General features: G+C 39.3%; 1 protein-coding gene across 1 annotated transcript in view; it reads left to right on the top strand.

Annotated features, from left to right (window-relative positions):
- The window catches only part of CUBN (cubilin), a 147,553-nt gene that overhangs the window by 16,493 nt on the left and 106,821 nt on the right, over positions 1-24,239 (top strand). The window contains exons 11-20 of the mRNA XM_089534019.1: positions 2,259-2,415; positions 3,254-3,432; positions 4,975-5,137; positions 5,627-5,843; positions 6,363-6,493; positions 13,710-13,896; positions 16,636-16,796; positions 18,387-18,568; positions 21,340-21,496; positions 23,340-23,527. Of these exons, the coding sequence (XP_089390145.1) occupies positions 2,259-2,415; positions 3,254-3,432; positions 4,975-5,137; positions 5,627-5,843; positions 6,363-6,493; positions 13,710-13,896; positions 16,636-16,796; positions 18,387-18,568; positions 21,340-21,496; positions 23,340-23,527 (1,722 nt within the window). The remainder of the gene's footprint in view (positions 1-2,258; positions 2,416-3,253; positions 3,433-4,974; positions 5,138-5,626; positions 5,844-6,362; positions 6,494-13,709; positions 13,897-16,635; positions 16,797-18,386; positions 18,569-21,339; positions 21,497-23,339; positions 23,528-24,239) is intronic.

The raw sequence follows: 24,239 nt of genomic DNA, 5'->3' as shown, positions 1-24,239 counted from the left end.
CCATACAGAAGCTGACATATACAAAGCTTGGAAAGGCTGTTGGTTTGTTTGTTTTGGAACAACAGTTCTCAGAATCCAGTGCTGACTGGAGGATTCTGGGAGCTGCAGCCCAGAAAAATAACTTTTCCAAGCTTGGCTGTCAGTTACATCAGCATTCCACCTTCCAGATGTTTTGCACTCCAACTTCATCTCCAGTCAATATAGCCATGCTTGCTGAGGATAATGGGGTTTGTTGTCCACAACAATTTACCATAGTGAAAATGCAAGATTGTATTGTACATTGTTTGCATATGCATCTAGATGTTCTGAGAGGCTATTTTTGTCAGTTTGGCATGTGTGCACTCCACACACACACACCGTGTGTATATATGTATACATTACACATCCAGTTGGAATAGGGAAATGCAGACATTTAAATAATCTGATGGTGTATCTTTTTAACTGATACCATATAGAGCAAGCAGCAGTTTGCTGAGATCCAGAGATGAAGACTAGACGACTATATTCTAAAATCTCAAAATTATGACAACATCATATTTCATGCAGAAAGATATTTCCTATAGTAGGCTAATTGTTTCAGTCATACAGTGAGGAAATTCCTAAATATGCGGGAGTTTCTTGGTATGCGAGATATTCTTGGTCACACACTAGCATATTTAAAATAAACCAAAAATCTTTTAATAGCTGTGGGCTTAAATTTAGGTGGGTCCATCTACTGATCTCAAACAGGAAAAAAAAACAAGGCAAGGCAGAAGTTATATGCACAGCACTGTGAGTTTTCTCCTCTGTTGATTTTACCCCTTTTCTATATAAATTCTCCTCAACAGGGAGGCTCCCCCCCCCCCAAAAAAAAAAAAAAACCCTAGAGGTTATCTTGGAAAGATGGAGAATTAAAGACCCATGTGTGCCAGTGAAAGAAGAGGTATTATGATACTGGAGTGTTCTGCTACTTCCCCCCTCCAGTAGCAGATAATGAAATGATTGCTGACAGATCAGAAGACATATATCTGGCATGTAGCTGTGATATATCTCCCATGCAAGGCTCCCAACAAATCTTTTCAGCATGGCAAGCCCCCAAGATGGCCATTTTCTTGTCAATTGACAAGAAGGGGAGCAGAGACATGTCTAGTTGTTTCCTATGGCTGCAGACACTATAACAGACATCTTCAGGTACATCCCAGATGTCCTTGAGAGATCCTTAAGGATGATGCCATTACTGTAGATTCAGCTAACAGAAAATAGCTGGACATGGCTCTACTGCTCCCCCGCTGTCCACCAACACAGAAATAATTGTGGGGTGGGCTGCCCCACTCAAAAGGGGGGTTGGAGTTGGGGTTGGGCAGCGATTTTGTTTTGTTTGTGATCAGAGCAGAATTCCAAACACTGCACCAACACAAAAAAGTAGAATTAGGTCCAACTTATACCATTGTAACAGAATGCCAGCCAAGGGTATATCTGTCCTGTTCTCACACTGCATCAGCAGGCAGGGTGCCAGAAGATCAGATGTCAAAGAAGCAAGCAGAATACATCTGTGCAGTAGGAAAATGACCTCTTAAAATATGGTCTGTAGATGTGGCAAAGCTCAGTCGGTGTGTTTTATAAGACTTTCCCCTTTCAGTTGCTGGAAACAAAATGGATTTCTTTCTGAAGCCTGCAGTTTACAGCAGGACCTGACTCTAAGATTTACAACCCTGGGCTGTTTCTTGACCTTGTTATCTGCTACCTTGGACTGTGTTTAGGATTTAAGGCTCATGATCCTGGATTATTTGAAGTTGGAATCTCTCACTTAGGATATTGGGTATATCTCTTCAGCTTCTTGCTGAGGAGCCCTCAGGTGTCTATGAGCGTGAGCTGAAGGCTGGCACAGCTCCCTCCTCAGAAGCTGAACTCTGAAGGAAGTACTTGATGAATGGATCTGCTTCATCCTCAGAAGCTGAACTCTCAAGTGGGGACCATGACAATATAAAAGAGTATCTTACTATACGCATTATGGAGTATATTCTGGGAAATAGGAGAAAGTCATGTACACCAATAGGTAATATGAAAATTACAGCAGCCATCTTATAGTAGCCCTTCTCTTCAGCAGTTGATGTGCCAGGACCAATTTGTTAGGCATTAGTTGTGAGGAGCAGGTGCTTGAATGTTCACTCTTTTGTTTGTGCATCAGGAGCCATAGTTCTCACAAGCGTCCAACTGTAGTTTGATGTGCAGATCTTACATTCAATCTTGTTCTCTTCTTATTCTCTTCTGCATGTTAGGTCCGAGATGGTGACACTGAGATGTCTCCCTTAATTGGCAAGTTCTGTAACAGCACACTGCCTTCCTCTATTACTTCCAATGGCAACAGCCTCTGGATCAAGTTCAAGTCTGATACCTCAGCCCAAAGGTCGCGCTTCAGGGCTGTTTATGATGTTGGTAAGAGATAGTGATCCCTACTGTTCTGCTTTCTCACTTGGGAAACAACTGGTTTTTCTTATACCTTTTAAAATCTGTCCAAGTTAGTAGCCACCACTACCATACTTCCACCATACTTCCAAGTGTTCTGATTTGGTGGGGCTAGTTTTAATTAATCCTCTGCTGTCCCACTTTTTCATCTGCTTTTAAAATGTCCCACTTTCTCTTTCCTCCTCCCACTCTTCCCTTTTGTCCTTAGCTTAATTCAGTTAGCACAGACTGATTTCAATGTGCAAAAGTAATTGCACTCATTTCATCAGGGGAGAGAAGGAGGTGAAATCTAGCTCTTCTCAATAGGCTTATGCAAAAGCAAACTACTGCAGCCTCTCCTAGCTTGTGTGTTCTTCCTCATTATTAACTTTTCCCACCTTGACCAACTCTGATGTTGCTGGGCTGTACATGTCTCATATTTGATCTGTGAAACGTTGATGGGTGTATTCTTCTCCTGTTTCATTGAGTTTTCTCAGATAGATCTTCTCCAACTCCCTGATTCCTCTACTCATTCTTCCCCATTATCTTCCCATGCTAGATTTTAAGTGAGAGGCTCTTTTCTATGAGGTGGAATTGGGGGTGCAGGGAGGCCTCCTCTCCATAGGAGGCACTTTGGCAGACCTAATGTCTGTTTATATGCTTACATCAATTTGAACTTAATCTTACATTCTCCAGTGACTAAATCATGCTTATTATGGAGAGGTTTAGCAATCAGTCTCTTTAATCTCTTTATTATGTAGTATTTTTTAAATGAAGAAGCTGGGATACCTTTTAAAATTAATGACCAATTCTCCCTTTCCCTTGGCAGCATGTAGAAGAGTCTGGTCTGGTGATGGAGTCATCCGATCTCCCTATTTCAGCAGATCACTGTCTCATGAAAAGATCTGTGAATGGATCATCTCTGAACCAGAAGGCAATCGTGTGATTCTCAATTTCACTGACTTCCGTATCCGTACTAATATAAACTGTGCCTTGGATTATGTTGAGGTAAAGGCCATTTTAATAAACGTATCAAAAACTGAACCTCTATACACCACAGAGACCCTTGATGCATGCTCAGTCCCATAAGTGTGCTTAACTGGAAGTAAGTCCGGTTCAAAATGAGGAACTTATTATTATGATTTGTGTGTGTGTGTGAGAGAGAGAATATATACTTTAAATTATATGTAATATTCTGTTAAAGAGGGGTACATGTAAACAGTTTCAGTCTCTGGAATTAATAGTTCTCTTTTCTTGGTATGGAGATATATATAATTTTGCTTACAGTACTTAGCACAGTGGAAGTGGGTGCCCTCCATGTCAGGGGGTGAATCTGCTCTGGGTTTTAGTCCATACTTCAAAGGAACTATCCAAGAAACAGAATTTATCTATGTCCAATCCACAGTACAGAAATAATCCAATATGACACTGCTTTAACTGCCCTGGCTCAATGTTAGGGAATTTTGGTAAATGTAGTTTTGGGAGACATCTACCCTTCTCTGTCAAAGAGCTCTGGTGCCACAATAAACTACAATTCCTAGGATTCCTTAGCACTGAACCAGGGCAGTTAAAGTGGTGTCAAACTGGATTATTTCTGCAGCAAACCCAGTTGGTTTGGACCTACTGGGTTTGCTGCAGAAATCATACCTATCGCTATACCAAAGAGGAAGATCACTTTGTTCCAGAGACTAAAATTGTTTGCATACACCCTTGCTTAAAAAAAAAAAATACTAATAACGATAATTGAAAATTATATCCAGAGTAATGTTTCAATCCTAATTGCATTTCAGAATGTGGCAAAACAGCTGGGCAGCATTTGATTGCCTTTCCATTCGTTCCACTAAGTGGGTTTGTTGGCCCCACATGATTTCTCAGAGGAGGCATTTATTTGTACTTTAATGCAGCCATACCTACTTTCCATTTTCTGAGCAAATATTTGAACAGAAATGCAATTATCCTTCAATATTTAGACTTCTCAAATTTTGTGATATAGCTCTTAAATTTAGGGGGAAATATGCACATTACTGGAAATTACTTACAGAAGCATGTTATATTGTGGGAAATTGATTGTAAATTATTGATATTCAGCAAACTTGCATAGAAAAATGTAAAAATTAGGAGGAAAATACAAAAAATGCATATATATATATATATATATATATTTATTTATTTATTTTCAGGTAGATGATTTTTTAAAAAAACCTCAGCTTGATGTGAAAATTAGATGAAACATTAGAAACTGAAAGAAACTGAAAATGACAAATTTTCCGTAAAGGTCATGCCATGAATTGGTCATTGAGAGGTCATTGTGGTATAGTACTTAAGAGTGCTGAAATGGCATTTGAGAGATTGAGATTTTGGTCTTCACTGAGGCATGAAACTCACCAGATGACCTTGGTCCAGTCAGTCTGACCAGAGTTGTTGTGAAGATAAAGCAGGGAGGAGAGCTGTGTATACCACCTTGAGTTAACTGGTGGAAAAGGAGGATATAAATGTAAGAAATAAATAGGTGTATTCAGGACTGCAACTTTAAAATTTTTCTTTCCATAGGTCAGAGATGGCAACAATATGAATTCACCTTTATTGGGCAAATACTGTGGTTCAACTGTACCATCAATTGTTCAGTCTACATCTAACTATGTGTATGTGAAATTCAGAGCTTCATCTGCAGCAAACCTTGGCTTTCTTGCTGAATACAGATCTTTTGATGCAGGTAAAGGATGCTACTACTATCACCACCTGATTTTTCTTTGACAACAAATAATTACAGGTGGTGTCATGAATGCTTTTTCATATATGTAGATCCAAAACACACTGCAGAAATAATCCAGTTTGAGACTGCTTAAACTGCCCTGGCTCAATGCTAGGGTATTCTGGGACATGTAGTCTTATGAGACATTTAGCCTTCTCTGTGAGAGAGCTCTGGTGCCACAATAAACTACAATTCCTAGGATTCCCTAACACTTGGGTGAAGGCTAAATTTTAAAGGACAATGACAAACCACCTCTCAATATTCTTTCTGTTTAAAAAAAACTTATCAAATTCATGGAGTTGCCATGTGTTGACAGGTAATTTGCCATTCACATGTCTCTGGCAGGGCTGTTTTTCTGTTTTTGCATCATCATCATCATCATCATCATCTATCTGTACATCTGCTTTATTCTGTCTTAATTGAAAAAGTATATCTATCTATCTATTGTAGCATGTGGGGGAACTCTTACAGAACCGAATGGAACCATTACAACTCGTGACTACCTAGACACCTACCCACATGGTGTCAGATGTACATGGACTGTCTTAGTGGAGCCTGGTAACTTAATCAGTTTGACCTTCACATATTTTTACTTGGAATTTGACTACATTTGCAGCAGAGATTACCTTGAAATTTATGACAACAACACTATGACAAAGCTGGGTCGGTATGTATAAAACATATATTTTGAAAGCTGGGTAACATTTTTTTAAATGCTTTTAATCCTGTATTATGTTCAGCTGGAAGCAAGTCCCATTGACTTATTTTTGAGTAGCCACACATATGGACTTATTGCTGAGCAGATGTCTATAAGATAATGCTATTAGCCTGCTTATCTGAGTTCTTCCATATAATATGTTTCAAGGTCTTTTAGAAATCTGTGCCTCCTTTATCATACATCACCCCCTTTTAATCAATACCCAGGGTTTCATTTCTTATCTAATGCATAATATAATTTATAGGCAGCCCCATTGTTCTTTTTGTTATTAATTGGACAGGTAGAAAATCAGTTGAACATTTTAAAATGAATTCTAGAATACTTGAATACATCACTCAAATATCTGATTTAACATTTGTTCACCTTAGGTTATTACACATTTAACATTATATGAATATTGAATTTGGAAATTGTGATCACATAGGGTTTAATTAAATGTATGAGCTAATTATCACTGATTTGTTACAGGTACTGTGGGAGGTCAGTGCCACCATCTATGACCAGTGGTGGCAACATACTGACGTTGTATTTTGTGACAAATCACAATATTGCCTCAGAGGGATTCTCTGTTAGTTATGTTTCACTGAATGCAGCTACAGGTACAGTAAATATGTCCCATAAGTCTTTTAGTCCAATGATTAAATGCTTAATTTCTAATGTCAGGATCCTTGCCTCTTTTTCCCTCGTCAATAGGAGGAGATAAACCTGAAAAATAATACCACATAGGATCTTTTTGTAATTGAATGAGGAATGATGTGACAGAACTGAGTTTAATTAAACTGGTTGCTTTGGACAACATATAGAATAGTTTCTGCTGAAGACTTAGTTGTGTTGTGTTTGCAGCCTCTAGGCACTGCCAGGCTATACTCATCAATCCCCCCCCCCCCCCTTACATACAACAGTACTGTGCCAGTGTTTCAAGCCCAAAGCCAGTCCTACTATTAGGCAAAATGAGAAAACTACCTCAGGTGGCAGATGTTCATGTTGGATTCCACTGGTCAGCTGTTCTACAGCTGTTGGTCAGCTTGTACATGGAATAGAAGGAAGGAGTCCTCTTGTCCTTTGCCTCAGGCCATACCAAACATCTGTATTGTTGATAACCTCATGTATCAAAGACATAGCTGTGTTTGTCTGGATCAGTATGCAAAGAAATCTAACAGAAAGAGAACATTAACAGAAAGAAGTTGGTAGCATAAGCTTTGTAGGCTTAAGTCTGCATCATCAGATGCATGAATGCATCTGATGAAGTATCAGTATGCAACAGGATGTTGTAGCACTTTTGAGACATGGGCCCCAAACAGAAAGGCAGACAGGGACACCTTCCATCTGCTCTCGGGATGTGGCATTTAGACAGTTATTATTATTATTATTATTATTATTATTATTATTATTCTTTATTTATAAAGCGCTGTAAATTTACACAGTGCTGTACATACAATCTTTTAGTCAGACAGTTCCCTGCCCTCAGGCTTACAATCTAAAAAGACACGACACAAAAGGAGAAGGGAGTGATGGTGGAGAATAGGAGTTCATACCACCAAGCTGCACTGAAGCCACGCAAAAAGGCAACCCAAAAAGGAGTGGATGTTTTCCACTTCTTTCTGTGGTTCCTTTGGGACCGTAGCAGCAGGGCCATGGTGTGTGGCCACCATGGCCCCAGAGTGATAAGATCGGGAGTGGCTTCTGGCTGCTCCTTCCTGCCCATTTCTTTCAACCCTAACTGTGAAAGAAGTTTTCATAGACTTGGTCTACTTTCTCAGATGCATGGTGTAAACCGGTGTCCAGGAAGAACCTCTGTAACTAGATTGTATGAATAGTCATAGAAATACAAAACTTGTGGGTATGGTGATGAGGTGACAAATTCTGGTTTAACTATGGTCATTGAGGGACAAATGTAGGAGGAAAAATGTTTCCTAAGACAAGGGTGAATAGATAACCATATGAATGATGGAGGGAATTATGTGGTGTGTGCAGGCCATATGATTATTCACTCTCTGATTATAAAAGTGATTCCTGGGCATCAATTCATACCATGTATCTGCGGAAGTAGAACAAGTCTTGAACTTTTTTCACTCAATTAATCTCAAAGGTGCTACAAGATCCCCTTGCATACTGATATTCCAGACTAATATGGTTTGTCTCTGAATTTTGATGAAGTTAACATCCAATAAAGTAGACTCCAGCTTCTTCATCTTAGTTAATTCAAAAACACTACAAAATCCCTTTGCATATTCATGTATCTAAGAAGACATATCCTTAAACTCTATGTGTCTGAAAATACATATTCTTCTTGAGAAATTTCCCCCAGTCCTTTACTGCAAAATATCTCTTTCTTTTAACTTTAAGATAGTGTCTAAAACATTATGTCTTCTAGCTTATAGTCAACATTTAAGTGTCTGAACTATTTTTTAAAGAATGTGTGTAGGAGGTGCTAGCAAACTCATTTTCTTTAGCACCAAGTAGTGCCTGCAACCAGATGATTCATTTATAGAGGAAATTCCCAGAAACAGGATACAAGGGAGAGAAAGTAAGAGAGGTTTCATGAAAAATGGGTGCTAGGGTATAGGCAGAGGGGACACTAGGTAAGTGACTGTATGGAAGACCATCTTGGCTTATCTTGTGTATCTCCTTTAATGATTTAATAAAGTAAAGGTGAGATATAAATGGACCAAAAGAACAAAAATGTTTTGGACCAAACTTCTCAGTGTAATTACTGCATAATAGAAAGTGAAAACTGGGCTGCATAAAAAAGCTCCAGATGAAGTAAAATCAAAGAGACTTCAGATGTAACAACTTCTGTTATTTTTATATATTTATTTTTTATATAAACTATGTGCAACTAACAGGCATTTTCACTTAATCAGTTGATCAATTAACATCCTTTCAATGAGTCAACAGACTTTTCTGGCAGATCCCATGCATGTCATATATCTTTTTTTTAAAGGCATTATTAATCTATACAATGCAAAGCAAAAATAGCTTCAAAAATATTAAATTAAAGTTCTTATTAAATAGGGGCATCCTTTAAAAAGATAACCTCATTATTATTAACACTGCAAACAAGTTTAGTAATATTTGCATTGCTTGTTGCTTTACTGATTGTTTTTCCATTACTTTTTAGTACCTGGGGGGGGGGGGGAGGTAATCCACCTAAAAAGTAGGAAAGTGGTTAAACTTTAAACACTTGAAGAAAGCATTTTAGACCCCAAGTTACATTTTGGTCTACAGTCCCTAGTGTGATGTCTGGAGGATACTAGGAACAGTAGTTGAGAAAGTAACTGTTCTAAGTATTGATTCAGTCAAATCAATATTCTGAATTCATTTTAAACATGCTGTTTTAATTCCAGTTGTTAATCCCAACTAGATTGGGCTAACGGTTGGATATAAATCCACATTTCTTTATTGAACATAACTTCTTTAGTTTGTAGCCTTTAACAATTCTTCCCTGTGTGTAGACACTCTCATTATTGTATAGTGAGCCCTTGCCTTACGTGAGGATCTGTCCCGGACCCCACTGCATAAGGCAAGTTTCTGTGTGTACTTGAGCCCCATTGAAACTAATGGGGCTCATGCACATGGCGCCATTGACTCTTTGCTGCACGGCTTTCACCCGTGTATGATGCAGTCATGCTGTACATTTAACCAAAACACAAGTGGAGATAATAAACTTGTTGATTAGACAAAGGAGATTATTACATGGGGATAGGATGGGGTTGGGAGCAAAGCAGATCGCTCTCCCATTCTTATCCCATCCTTATCATGATTATGTGAAAGCGTTTCAGAGACATCACACTTTGTCCTGTCATTTAAGTGGAATTGTATTAACGCGAATTCCCGTTAATGCAATATGACAGGACAATTCCACTTCAATGACAGGATAAGCACAATGTCATGTGAAAGTCTTTCACACGATCACAGTCAATTGTGGCTCAATGATAGGACAATGACCGGATAAGTGTGGCATCATCTGAAAATCTTTTCATGATTGCGCGATAAGGACAGGAAAAGGAATCTTTTTCCCCATGTGATAATCTCCAGAAATGTTTAACTCCCATCTCCAGTTTAACATAGCCATTGTTCCTTTAGGAAACACTACATGGATGTAGTCTGGATGTAACAGTTCATAGCAGTTGAAGCCAGGATTGCCTTTTGCAGATTAGGGCTACCGCTAGTGAATAATAACTTCAGCAGAGAAGAAGATCTTAGTTAGGCCCTGGATTTTGAAGGGGCAAAGGTTGGATGTGAATGTCGTGTTTGGCAAACGCACACGCCTCTAGTTGAAAACAGATAGAGATTCAATTTGAAATGGCTGGAGTGAAATGTTTCTAAACAAGCTTGCTTTTAAGCTTCCCCACAAAGGATCTTTGTGTTTGTGCTCCTCCTGTTCTCTGAATTGGTAAAATTAAGTCAGTTAATTATGTCACTGTGTGCCAGCAACAGCAGGACCTCAAGTGCTGATATTTTATTCCATTGCCTGCAAAAGAAAAGAGAGGGGATATTTTCTGTAGGGGGCTGTGGAATGAATTGGAGGTTGAAAGAAGTTGCAAACAGAGGAGTTTAAAAATATCAGGACAAAGGGGACAAACATACTCTCCAAAAAAATGTTATCAGGCATGAGTTTGCTCTTACAGTAAGAACCTCTACTAATAATTAATACTTCTACTCTTAGATTGGGTGTGTAGGTGAAGAAATATCCCAGTTCTAACTTTCTGGTTTATGCAGTAATGCATGAGAAAGCAACAACACCAATAGTGTTTTTAATTTTCTGTTGACTGTTTGCATGGTTCAGCTTCCAAGAATTTTATTATGCTTTCTGCCAGAGCCAACTTGACTGCTTGAACTGGCTCGAATCAGAACCAGGTGGACCTGGCCATCTTTATATACTGGCTGAGAAAATTGTGTACCTCTCTAATACAGTTAGTCTTTTCTTTCAAAATGAAATTTATATATTAAAAATGAACGGAAACAAAAGCTCATCCAAGTTTTTATTAATGATGTCAAGACATAATGCAATGCTTTGGTGCTTGTGAGTATGACAAATAACAACAAAAAAAATTAAACCAGTTTGCGTGCTTAATTTCTAATTCAAATATGAAGCATTTAATCCAGTAGCTGGATGCTACAAAACCAAAAAGGGCTTCTGCTCCAATTTGAAAAGGGCAAACAGAGCAGTTACTGGAATAGTGTTGGATAGATTTTCATGAAAGAAAAGTAGCCCAGTAGGATGTTCATGTTTAATCATCTTGGCCATCTGTATTTAATCTCTTTAGACCATTGTGTGGTTACCAGTGTATTTGGCAACTATTCCATTGTAACTCAGAGTTCCTGGTCCATCCTTGAGATCTTTGGGAGAACAATGAAGAACAGATAACTTTTTAAGCCTGGATTTACATGGGTTTTTTTTTAGGCTGAGAGCAAGCCTAAACCACATCTCCCCTTAAGTTTATGTGTGTTATTAGAATGGCTTATTGGGTTACAAAAAAACAAAATTGGTTCCAGACTAGGCTTTTGTTGTGCACTTGGCTCATTTACAGAATTTTTTAGAGGATCTAGGCATTTGTATTCCTTTTGCAATCCTCCCATGATTTTCTACTGCTTTGCTTACCTTTTTGCTTACCACAGAAAGGCTGGCATCCTGTTAGTGGCATATGAGCATGTACATTTTCCTTTGCAAATGTCCTTTTTAAAGGCACTCAAGGTGATCCCTATATGAACCAATGGATATTTTGTTCAGTGGGTTCACTGTGGTAAGCATGACCAGAGTGTCAAAATGTAATTAGCTTACAGTTGTAAACTGCTTAGACACTGTTAGTTCAGTATGAAGCGGTATATAAATGAAGCTGTTAGTTTTGTTTTTAATAGGAACAGCCCAACACAGTATTAAAAAACAAAGAATAAATGGGTAGATGTTTATTAATACACAATTAGATTGTGCATTAACCCTGAACTTTTAAACCATTCTTAGCTCTCTCAAACCCTATTTAGTTCTCCCCTCTGGCTGGCTATCCTATCTGTATTGCATCTTTTTCCTGTCTAGGCCATCTTGGACACTGGAAGATTTCAGTGCTGATGTAATCATTTTGCATCTGGCTACAGAGACACAGCCAGACATTTCTCTGATCTTACCCATTCCCCATGGAATGGCCATGGGGGCAGTGGCGTACCTACTCCTGGTGTCACCCGCTGCGGGGGGTGGGGCTCCAGGTATGGGGCTTCCAGGGGCACACTTGGCCTCCCTCAAGGCTGTCCTGTCCTTACCATGAGGACATGCCCCATTCTCCTCCTCATGACAAGAAAGATGGGATGGCACAGGGGAGAGAGTGTGCTCAGTCCCCCATGGGGCCACCTTGTCTTTCTCCTCCTAGGATCAGTAGTTACATGCTGATACAAGAGGGATCAGACCAATTCAAATTTCTCTATGAGGCAAAGGATAAGCTGGCACCTCTTGTTTGGTCTTCATGCAAAAACTCAGTGAACTAGCATTGGAATCTTGCTTGAACTCTGGCAATGAGATATCATCTGAGGCAGAAGGCTAATTTAGGAGGCTTATGATTGATTGTGAACATTCTCAATTCTGTATCCATACAGAGAGAAACAAATGCCATTGCCACTTTCTAACATCTGTTGCCTGAGCCATTGCCTGCCTCCCTCATATTGTCTAATCCCTAAAATGTTCTGAGATGGGATCAGAAACTACCTAAGTGTTGCAGAATGCTTGGTGCTAGGAGACATACTGCAGAATGCCTGCTGCTTAGGAACAAATTATCATTTGTTTATTTATAATAAGCAATTAAATAAATAAATCACTTTTTTCCTTTAACAAAAGCCATAATGTGGCATAGGAAAGGCAAATGCCAAGATAGATCTCGCCACTGTGATCCCTTGTTAGTAATTTTTATTATATTGGTGAGTTTCTATGGCCTGGCTTCACCTTCCAAAAGAAAGGAAGAAAGAAATCAAATGCCAAAAAAGAAACAAGGAAAAACTACTTTGTTGAAGCAAGGATTGAACTACTTAACACCCTCTGATCCCCCTTTCTCTTTATTTAAAATATTGTTTTGCAAAAACTTTTACGCACACAGTAGGCTCTCTTAAAATCTATTAAGCAAATTGTACCCAACCTACATCTTGATTAATTCATTTTACTTCATGGATGCATTTAGAAAGGTGACCTTTTGGGGGGAACTATGGCCCTCGACAGATAGGTCCTTTAACACGCCGTTTCTAGATGCCCTGCAATCCTAGGACATCACCAGGATGTCATTGCTGTGCGGCGCTGTATACACGGCACGCGTAGCGACGCTGGCACTGCTGCGTGCCATCCAGATGGGCGCGCACAGGAGTGACATGCTTGCACCGCCGCAGGAAGTTTGCGGCGGCGCTAAAAGGAGCCGCTTTTCAGTGCTCCTTTGCTTTCCGTGTAGCCACAACACGCAATTTCGTTGCTGCAGCGCGGCTATGAAGAAAAGAGAGGCGGCTCCTGGCTGCCACTTTCTGGCGGTCTGTACTCTGCCTATAATTCTCATAATCTCTCTAGCCACATGTTCAATGGCCATGCTGGCTGGGGAATTCTGGAAATTATAATCCAAAAAAAAAAAAATCTTTCCAAGTTATGTACTTCAGATTGAAGGGACAAGGGATAATCCAAAACAGTGTGAGTGTGTGTGCTAGTTGCACAAGTAGTTTTTAGTTCTTGGTATTGTGTGATGATTTCCCATGAATCTCTGATTGCAAATGTCTTGTAAAATTTACCATATATAATTTGGGTGCTTTTTTTTGTCCTCACCCCACATTTCTTCATCCCACCCTTTCAAGCATGCTCACATGAATACACGGAGGCTTCTGGTGTGTTAACATCTCCAAACTATCCCAACCACTATCCCAACAAAATGACTTGCATATACAGGATTCATGTTGGGAACAACAAACAGATCGCTTTGCACTTTACCAACTTCTCCTTGGAGTCTGGAGCCCCATGTTTAAATGATCATGTAGAACTCAGGCAAGTTTGCTTTTTTTTTGCTATATTTATAATATTATCTAAAAATTCACTGGCTAGAATTGTAGGGTAAGATGGTATATGCTAATGAAACAGCTTTGTACTGTCACAATATTTCTCTTGTTGTGCATCTGAACCCAGAATTACCTCCTGTCTTTGGCTATGCTTCTCCAGGTTCTTAAAACAGGGCCTTCCCAAGGCTTTCTTACTCCATCCATTTTAGTTTGGGATGCTAAGGATGGCACCTTGTAATTGGCATCTTGTACATGCAGAACATGGCCTCTGCATCTGCAATAATAGTCCTTCTAAAACCTTGTAAGATGCCAGAAATGACTCCTATTCCAATACCCCTACCAAAATCAAACTCCCTTTAGCTAGATATGCTTTACAACATGATTCTGGAGGATGTCATCCAAAAAAGTCATTTTTCAGTCTGTTGGCAATGTTGGAAGTTGCATTTTATTACACAAGACTATTTATTCAACTAATCCAGGATAGTCTACTCTAATTGGTAGTGGCAATGCAGAAGACCTCTTCTGCATTACTCAAATTTTAAACTAGAGATGCTAGGGTTTGAAACTGAGATTTCTTTACAAATGGCCTGTGCTCTATCAGTGAATTGTGTTTTCTCCCTTATACATTTCCTCATTAAATGGAAGTAAGGAGTATACTATTCAAGCAAAGTTGTATAACAATAGACCCTTCTAAATTGGAGCTATTTCAAGCATAGATTTCAAGGCATCTTTGGTAATGAGCTGAGTAAAGCTGTAGTCTAGATGCTTTGTGAAACAGTCAGACAAGTGTCTTAGTATCACTAGATTCAACCTAGGAAGAGCTTCACAAGGTTACATGGGATGGGTTTAAAATACTCAGAATCCCAGCATAGTTACTAACTGTGCTAATTGAGAGTTATAGTTCAGTTGTTTTCCTCTAGACTGGGGAAAATAACTGCCACTAACTTGATGGCAATACCAGTCTTTCCATGCTGGCTGGGAGATTCTAAGTGTTGTAGCTGAAAAAAGTAACCTTTCCAAGCTAGGATGGAAGTGATTAAAAAAAAAAAAAAAAAAGACCATTGTATTCAAAAGGCAATTTAGAATCAAGCTTTCCTTAAAATCCTGAGTAGAATGTGGGAGTCTTCAAGGAGAACCCTTTCTTCTAGGGGAACCCTTTCTGAACCCTTTCTTTTATACCAGGGAAAAGTGCAGCCCACAAATTGTGTGGAGTCTCCAAGGCTATTTATGTGGTTCCCCAGACCTTTCTGCCTATTTTGTCCCCAAATGCCCCCACAATCCCTAGAGAGCATGGAGGGCAAATATTCCATATTTTTGTGTCCCTGGGCTGTTTTAGGACCAGGAAAGCCTTTTTTCCCAACTGAAAATTATGTAGACATCAATGGGTCACTTTATTGTTATGGCTAGTAGCTGTTTACAGCTGGCCCCTGCAAGGAAATGTTGCAATATGACGTATTCCTGTGGAAAATTCTGAATGTTCTGTTCTGTCCCATCTATTTCCTTCTCACAACACTATCAGCATTCTGTATATCCTAACTATGTTCTCCATTAGGCTCTTAAAGAATTTGTTTCCTAAAGAGATGTTGCATTTCTGCAAACCTTAGAACACTCTCAAACCTCCATATTTTTACTGGGTGTGAATGGTGCAGATTTTGGCAACATTGGTACTGTACATGGATACATATTTGAGATGGCTGTTGTGTAAATGATAGAGCTAAATACCATCAGTTTATCTAACTTCCCCTTTAAAACTATTTATGGTTCTTATCGCTAAATTGTTTGGAACTGAATTCCATTTGTGAATTTTGCATTGTGTGAAAAACTGCCTTCTTTTGTCTGTTCTAAGGGCCACAAAGCAGCGTGCTGCCAGCAATACAAAGTTAGGGAGCGCGCACCAACCACACGCTCCCTAACCCTAGTCTGTGGCAGCACTGGCATCATGGCGGCCTCTCATCTACATGCTGTGCAGAGTCCCCACAGCCACGCAGGGAAGCAACATTGCAGCCCTTTTGACATTGCAGGAAGGAGCTGCATTTCGCAGCTCCTTCCTAGAGCGACTCGTTCCTGTGGCAACTACACAGCCGTGGGAATGATCCTGAGGGGGAAGGGGCCACCCCTTTCTCCTCCTGGCTGTCTGGGTGTTCGGGAGCATGAAGCCCCAAGCTGCTTCTCCATGACCTGGAAAACACTGGATTGGGGCTGCCAGTGAGGTTGCCTTGGCTCCAATCCAACACAAAAAGGGGTGGGTGCAGGCTGCCCCTTTGGGGCAGTCTGTACTGGGCCTAAGTCAGATTTGTAGTGTGAATCTACAGTATGTACTCTTGGACAGATCCATCCTAATAAGAACACAGAAGAGGTTTTCTTTTACAATTCCCAGAATCCCCCAGTCAGCATGACCACTTTGAAGCTGTAGTCCAAAAATAATTTTTCCATGGTTTGTAGCCTTTTTATACAGAAATTAGTTCTATTGTTTCTGAATAACTAGTTTTAAAGCACATCTGCCTTTGCACCACTAATTCCACTGGCACTGCAACTCTTCATGTTTGGTGTAGCTTTTGGCTTCTGTTTTATAGGATTTCTTTTTGTCTTTAAATCAAGAATCGTTTAATAATAATTTTGAGATTAGGGAGCCTTAGAAATAATAGAAACCTCTCAGATGCTTAGTGGATATATCCTTAATAAAGACCAATGGGTCTGATCATATATATGTTTTTCTCCCCAATTGTAGAGATGGAGGTTATGAGACATCACCTCTAATTGGAAAATTCTGTGGGTCATCATTGCCTCCTCTTATTATTTCCCATAGCAACAAATTGTGGATAAAGTTTGTAAGTGATGTATATAATTCATACACTGGATTCTCAGCTTACTGGGATGGAACATCTACAGGTAAAATCAGAATAATTGGCTTCATTCACTTTAGGTTCATCTTTAATAGCATTTCCATTTTTGTTGGCAGCATCTCTCAGATAAACCTCTTCTACTCAGCATACAGATGATGAGGACAGAGAACAGGGCTTTTACTTTGGTAATAACATATTGGTCAAAGTCATTTCAAAGGGAAGCCCACTAGTGCCCAATTCTGCTAAGGATCACAGCATGTAATTTTATAACCAGTCCTCTTGCAGCTGCTCTTGCTTGTACAGGAGCATTTCCACGACATAACTTTATCAGACTGACAGATGTTCATAATTTTGAGAGATGGACCCTATTTGAGGTGGGAAAGCTTTTCTGTTTATATAGATTGAACGAGATGCCAAAATTTCCATATTTAAAATGTGTGCAATTCATGAATGTGGACAATGCATTAATCTCACAGAGAAAAATGTGACTGAGGGCCCAAACAGACAGGCCAAAATAAAGATGTTTCGGGTCACTTTGGAGGTATGCTGTTTAAATGACACATGCATCTTAAGAGGCCAGAAGCTGCTCCAAAGCTGCACTCCAGTCCTTAGGATTGATGCATGGCTTTGGTGCGGCTTCTGGCGTCTTAAGAGGCCAAAAGCCGTGCCTAAGCCGCACTCCAGTCCTAAGGACTGGAGTGCAGCTTCTGGCCTCTTAAGATGCATGTGTCATTTAAACAGCATACCTCCAAAGTGACCTGAAGCAGCTTTATTTTGGCCTGTCTGTTTGGGCTCTAAGTTAACTGAAATTATTACTTTCATTTGGTATTTCAGCAGAACTCCAGCTTGTTAACAGCTACTTTCTGACTGTCAACCCTGCATGTGTGGAATTGCTATTGTTCCTTACTGCTATTTTGAAAACCTGGCACTAGAATAAAGCAAGACTTCTAAATGTGTCCTATACAACCCAGAGGAACTGCCATAAAACTGAGAGTGGTTTCAGCACACCCATGGCAATGGATCTGCTGGCCACCCTGGGGTACTACAGATGTTAAGGAGCTCTGGAAAAAATTTAAGCAGAAATAAATATTCCATTTCTGCATTGGTTATTCAAAATACATTCCTTGTATATTACATATATAAATATGGTTGGACTGAAAGGTAATCTTTTTTCTTTGCATTCTGAGCCTATGTGGGCAGCTGGTGAAAAAGGGTTACAGAAGTGCTGAAAGATGGACAAGATGAATATTAAATAAATAATGTTTTTTGTGGGTTTTTCAGATATGTGGCCGTGTTCTGGAAGAGTTTTTTCCTGACGTTTCACCAGTAGCTGTGGCTGGCATTTTCAGAACATGGCCACATAGCCTGAAAAACCCACAAATCGCCTATATTCAAGCCCCATTGGCTTGAATGGTGATGCACATCCCATTTGGTCCCCTTCTGTTTGCCAGCCACAATCAGGTGAGGGACGTGGCTCCAAATCTACAAAAATGGAGGGGCAACTGTGTGTGTGTATGTGTGTGTATACACACACACACACACACACACACACACACATATATTGGCCATTGATTATGAAGCAGAGCAAATGTTGGTCAGTGCAGTTGAATTCTGTTTCCTATGCATTTATTTTCAGGTTGTGGTGGAACTCTTGCAACTTCGTCTGGAATCTTCATGTCCCCAAACTATCCTATGCCTTATCACCATAATGCAGAATGCTACTGGCTGCTGAAGTCAAGTCATGGAAGCCCATTTGAAATCCAATTCGATCAGTTCCACTTAGAGTCACATCCACGTTGTCAATTTGATTATCTTGCTGTATGTAAAGTGGATTATTCTCCCTTCAGTGAAATGTTTTTTTCAATGCTTGCAGGCCCATACACCATTGCTTGGTGTTTCTCCTTGTAAATGTATGTTCACAAGTGTCAAGGGACAGATCAGTTGAGAGAATGCCTGTTTATGTATATGGAAAAGTTTCTGTACATCCCTACTGCATTCTCCCCTTTACATTTCATTTACACAAATCATTGTTTTTGTATAAAATATTTCAGCTTTAACTAGAATGAATGGATGTCAACAGCAGTCCTGCCTATCAGGCTGTTATCAAAGTTATTTAATGAATTAGTAGAATAAAGGCAGAGCATCTTCTGACAAGAACACCATTGTCTGTCTAGTGATCCATATTCAAAAGGTTATGTAAAAGACCTGAATGTTCTTCACAATCAAAACATTTGAATATATTTTTACCCCATAGTGAATGCCCATTTTAAAAAATCTTATCATCAAAATGAAGTATATTTTGGCCATTTCTGTTGCTCCTTAAAATGCATATTAGGTAAATGGATAGTTCATCAGCTGGTATTATGCTGGATATGCTTTGAATAAGTGCCAGGCCAAAATTCTATGATGTTTGATATATTTTTTTTAACCAGAAGTTAACTTTTGGGGCATGGCAAAGAATCTACAAAAAAGGTTCCTTTTGTTCTTTTGTGAACATCTTATATCTTTTGGAACCATAGTTTCACTGCTATGCTACTACCTTGGCACCAATAGTGCCTTTTTTTAAACTTAAAGGCCTTCATCACAGCATTATCTCAGCCAGTTTAAGGGCCATCACATCACAGTGCCACAAAGCCAGTCAGGTTTGACTATGGGAAAGCAATGTACAGGGCAAATGTACATTGCTCTTATTCTGAAATACATGAGGAGAAACAGAGAGGGATGGGGATATATATCAATGAATAAAATGTATGTGTTCCTCTACATTATTTCTTTAACAAAAGAGGAATCGGTGAGAGCCAGCATGGTGTAGTGGTTTGAGTGTTGGATTACAACTCTGGAGATCAGGGTTTGATTTCCAGCTTAGCCATTAAACCTACTGGATGACCTTCGGCAAGTCACATGCTCTCAGGAGAAAGCAATGGCAAACCTCTGAACAAATCTTGCCAAAAAAGAAAAAGAGTCACCACACAATAACAACAACAACAACAATCTGAAAAGAATAGGGATAAGTTCTTACAGCACAAACAAGAAAAGTTCATTTTTCAGCAAACTTTTAAAACTAGCAATACGCACATGTGGAAGAAAGCAATCAGTTCAGGTGAGCCTTGCATAAGGAATTTAAAACATTTGGAATCTTCTGTAGAGCACTTGAAAGTTTTTTCCAAAATGCAAAGATGTCTGCCTTGCCTTTTCCCCCTGTTCATCATTTCTATCTCACTAAAGCAATCTAAATGAGCACAGTTCTCTAAAGCTTCTTTGGAAGGACTTAGGCAAAGGAGTTTACCGCATCACTAAATAATCCATTTTACCTTTCCCAGTTTGAATCTTAATTCGGGATGCATCCAGGTATTATCATACTCAAAATGCTGCCAATGCTGCCAGCCAAGAGCAGCCTGGCTATCTTCTGGGTAGAAGCTGTACTCAGCCAGCCTCTTTTCAAAACCAGGAAGCTCCTGGCTTTGTAAATTGTTCGGCTGAGCACAGCTTCTACCCGGAAGTTAGCTGGGTTGCACTCAGCCAGCGGCATTTTGAGTATGGTAATACTTGGTAAGCCAGGTTATTTAAACTCCTATGTCACTGTAAATCTGCTCACCTAAAGTGTTTGTCTCCAGTTAGTTGCTTCACATAAGGAACAGATTCATCAGTACAGCTTCAAGCCTTGTAGGTGGGAGGGAACGATGGGGAGGCTTTTATGTTCAATCAAATGGGAAGAGTGAGAAGGAGCCTGTTTCTGACCATGTGTGCCCCAAAGACTTTTTATTAAAAAAGCTTAATTCTCAGAAGTTTTGTTAACTGATGCATTTCCTGTATCCTTGTTCAGGGGATTAGGTTAATATTCCTTACCACCATGCTGCCCAGGTGGATAATGTTGTGACTTACTATATTCATAAACTGCTTTTCTGCCAACCACCTTGAACTCTTTGGCAGAAAAGCAGTATATAATTACACTTAGTAAATACATTATAGCATCAGAATACAGTGATTATAGTTTTCTGTGGGTTTTCCAGGTTGTATGGCCACGTTCTGGAGGAATTTATTTCTGATGTTTCGCCTGCATCTGTGGCTGGCATCGTCAGAGGGTGGTGGCATGGAAGTATATGGGGGTGCCACCACTCTCTGAAGATGCCAGCCACAGATGCAAGTGAAATGTCAGGAATAAACTCTTCTAAAATGTGGCCACACAGCCCAGAAAAACCACAGAAAACTATGGACACCAGCCATGAAAGCCTCTGACTTCACAATACAGTGGTTGTTGAAAAAGAAAAAAACCTGCAGCAGCCATGTCATAGTGTTCTGAATTAGATATGTCTGAGTCCAGTTTGCAAGCATTTGTACTTGGAAATATGTGCCACTGGGTTTAATCCGGCTTACACCAAGTAACTGTACATATGGTTACACAACATTTATCATACACACTTTGGGATATTTGCTTCATATATACCAAACTGATTTCCATTGCAATAAACATATTTCCCAAACTCAGCACTAATGTAGTAGTAGTAGTTTCATGTATTCATATCAAACATTTTTCACAGCAATGGGACTCTTTTTAAAAAACTAACATCTTTGTTTCTTTGCAACTATAGGTCTATGATGGTAACAGTAGCAATGCTAAGATCCTGGGCAAATTTTGTGGCAATGAAATACCACCCACAATCCACTCTACTGGGAACAGTTTGTATGTGAAATTAAGAACAGACAGGTCTTTGGGAGGAGGAGGTTTTGTTGCTCACTATAAACAAAGTAAGTTGGATCAATTTGATTTCAATGGCATGAATGCTGTGTGTGCTATCTGTACACATATATTCACTATATCTTTTCCAGACAATGTGAGAAAATTCTTTCCATGTTTGGAAAATTCTTTCCAAAGTCCCAAACTTTATTCATGTGTACAGATTACAATATGGTAATGGCAAGACTCAGAGACAAATATAAGCCTGAACTATAATAGAATTCTCTCTGTGTCTCCCCCTCTCTCCCTCTTTCCTCTCTCATTCATCCTCTAAGAACCGAAAAGACTTAGCCGTGTTAGTCTGGAAAAATCAGTATGCAAAAGGATCTTGTAGCACCTTTGAGACTAACTGAAAGAAAGATGTTGTTAGCATGATGCATGCAGGTAAGTCTAGAAAGTTCATGCTAGTAACTTATTTCTTTCAGTTAGTCTCAAAGGTGCTACAATATTTCTTGGCATACTGCTCCTCTAAGAACATAAGTCTATCTGGTCTAGAATTCTGTATATTAGAAGTGCTTATGGGAAGAAAATATATGAAGGCAATAGCACCCAGTCCTCCATAACTCAAATTTAGGCGCATACTTACCCTAAGGCAAGCCTGTCACAGGATTTTCTCCACAAGATTGGTTCAGAGGGCTTTTTGCCAGTTTCTCTCTTAAGGCTGAGAGAATGTGACTTGCCTAAGGTCACCCACTGGGTTTCCATTGCAGAGTAGGGATTTGAACCCTGGTCACCAAAGTCATAGTCCAGCCACAACACCATTATAGCTCTATCTAGAGTGATCTATATGGGAAGCATCATATTTATATATCTATTGGGGATATCTATTTAGCTTCCTAGCTAAATAAAGACTGAACCTGGATTCTCTCAGTTCAGTGGTCAGTCCACTAAATCTAATTAACTAATCATATTATGGCCCACCCCCATCCTCATATGTGGCCAGTGTTCTGCTACCTTTATGAAACAGTGATGCAGTAGATCTCATTGACTCAATAATTTTGCTGTACTCTAAACAAAAAGCTGTTCAAGAACTGAGAGTTATTCAGACTGCATGTTACCCACATTAATGTGTGGGTTTTAAAAACAGCACAACATTCTTCAGTACTCCCCCTTGGAGAAACCACACATTCTTGCAGGACATTCATTTCAGACCACAAAGATGCAAGCCATTGATTAGATGACACTTTTCATCTGTACATAGAACAGGATGTTCATCTTCAACCATGCCAACTCTTAGACATCCCTTTAATCCAAAAAGTGTAGCACGGGGCTCATTCTTCTTGGGATATACGTGCATGAATGTTTGTTGTGTGTGCACATTAGTGATATATCCATATCATTCCCTCTTTGTCCTATCTTTCATCTTTCAGAAGTTAAACAAACAAACAAACAAACAAAAAGCCCAAAATAATTGTGGTGCTGCAGTTGTGACTCAGTTTGTTAAGAGTTCCTACTAAGTCAATGTGTGTTTGTGAATGAAACTATTGATAAGCTGGTTTGTGATATTGTTGGGGCTGAAGAGACAACTAGCCTTACTTTTAAAGAAATGTGTGTTTCTTTTTCTCACTTGATCTGTTCCTGTCTTTCTACAAAAGAAGGTTGGCCTAAATGCTACTGTTCATTCCAGCTAGAATAGACTCATTGTGTCAGATCTAACTTAGTATACCAAAGCTTACATAAGTTCATTTTGTTTTGCTTTTTTCTCCCTTTTCTTCCTTCCATTTCTTTATCTTTGATTTTATACTATGGTGAGTGTAAGTTAGATTGTTCATGCTAAAAATTAATAAAAAATTAATCCCCCCCCCCCAAAAAAAAGGAAGAAAGCGTAACCTGTATTTAAATGCCTTTCCTCAGTTTGCCAGGGAATTGCAATTGCCAACCGTAGCCGAGGCATCTTAGAGAGCTTAAACTTCCCTAATAACTATCCTCCGGATACATATTGCAATTGGACCATCCAAACAACAACTGGTAACACCCTCAACTACAGCTTTCTAGCATTTAGTACAAATGGAGGAGAGAACTGTGAACATGACCATATAAAGGTATGAAGATTTCTTGTTTCTTTTACAATATGATGTGTATCTGGTGGTAAGAGAAAAGGCAGCAAAGCTAAATAAATAAGGGACTCTCCACTGTGAATTACGAAGGGATGATTTTGTAACTTAAAACAAGTCAATTAATTGCTGCTTTACATCAGTGCTTCCATTTATGAAAGATACAACTTTATTTTGTGGTAAATCTCAAAATGATGACCAATCATGGCTCCCTATAACATATCCTTGGTGTTTGGAGATGTATCTAGCACAACAAATGCCCTTGTGGCAATTATAATGGAATTATAAGATTTGAAAGTGGACTGTAGTTGTAAGTGGACTTACTAGGAAACTAGCTCCATCCATAGGATTTACTTCAGAGGAAGCTATGTTTTGGGTAGGCTCTTTAATGTGAAATAAATAATGATTCCTTTGTTTTTTTGTGGATTTTTTGGGCTATGTGGGTATGTTTTGGAAGAATTTATTCCTGACATTTTGCCACCATCTGTGGCTGGCATCTTCAGAGAATGCTGGCCTGGAAGTGAGAAAGTGATTTACATGTTAATCTGTGTGTTGATCTGTTGTTGAATAGCAAGGCATCAGGGTATCCATTTAATTAATGATCTTTTGTCTGCTGGGAAACCCCTCTGATCCTGGGTAGTTTTCATTTGCACTTGCACTTGCTAGGTCTTGATTTTGGTATTTTTCAGTAACCAAACTT

Source organism: Sceloporus occidentalis, unplaced genomic scaffold (genome assembly GCF_023333645.1).
Source record: "Sceloporus occidentalis isolate IW3139 unplaced genomic scaffold, rSceOcc1.0.p SCAF_7, whole genome shotgun sequence".
Classification (NCBI taxonomy): domain Eukaryota; kingdom Metazoa; phylum Chordata; class Lepidosauria; order Squamata; family Phrynosomatidae; genus Sceloporus; species Sceloporus occidentalis.
Note: the sequence above shows the minus strand (reverse complement) of the source record. Positions and strands in the feature narration are given on the sequence as shown.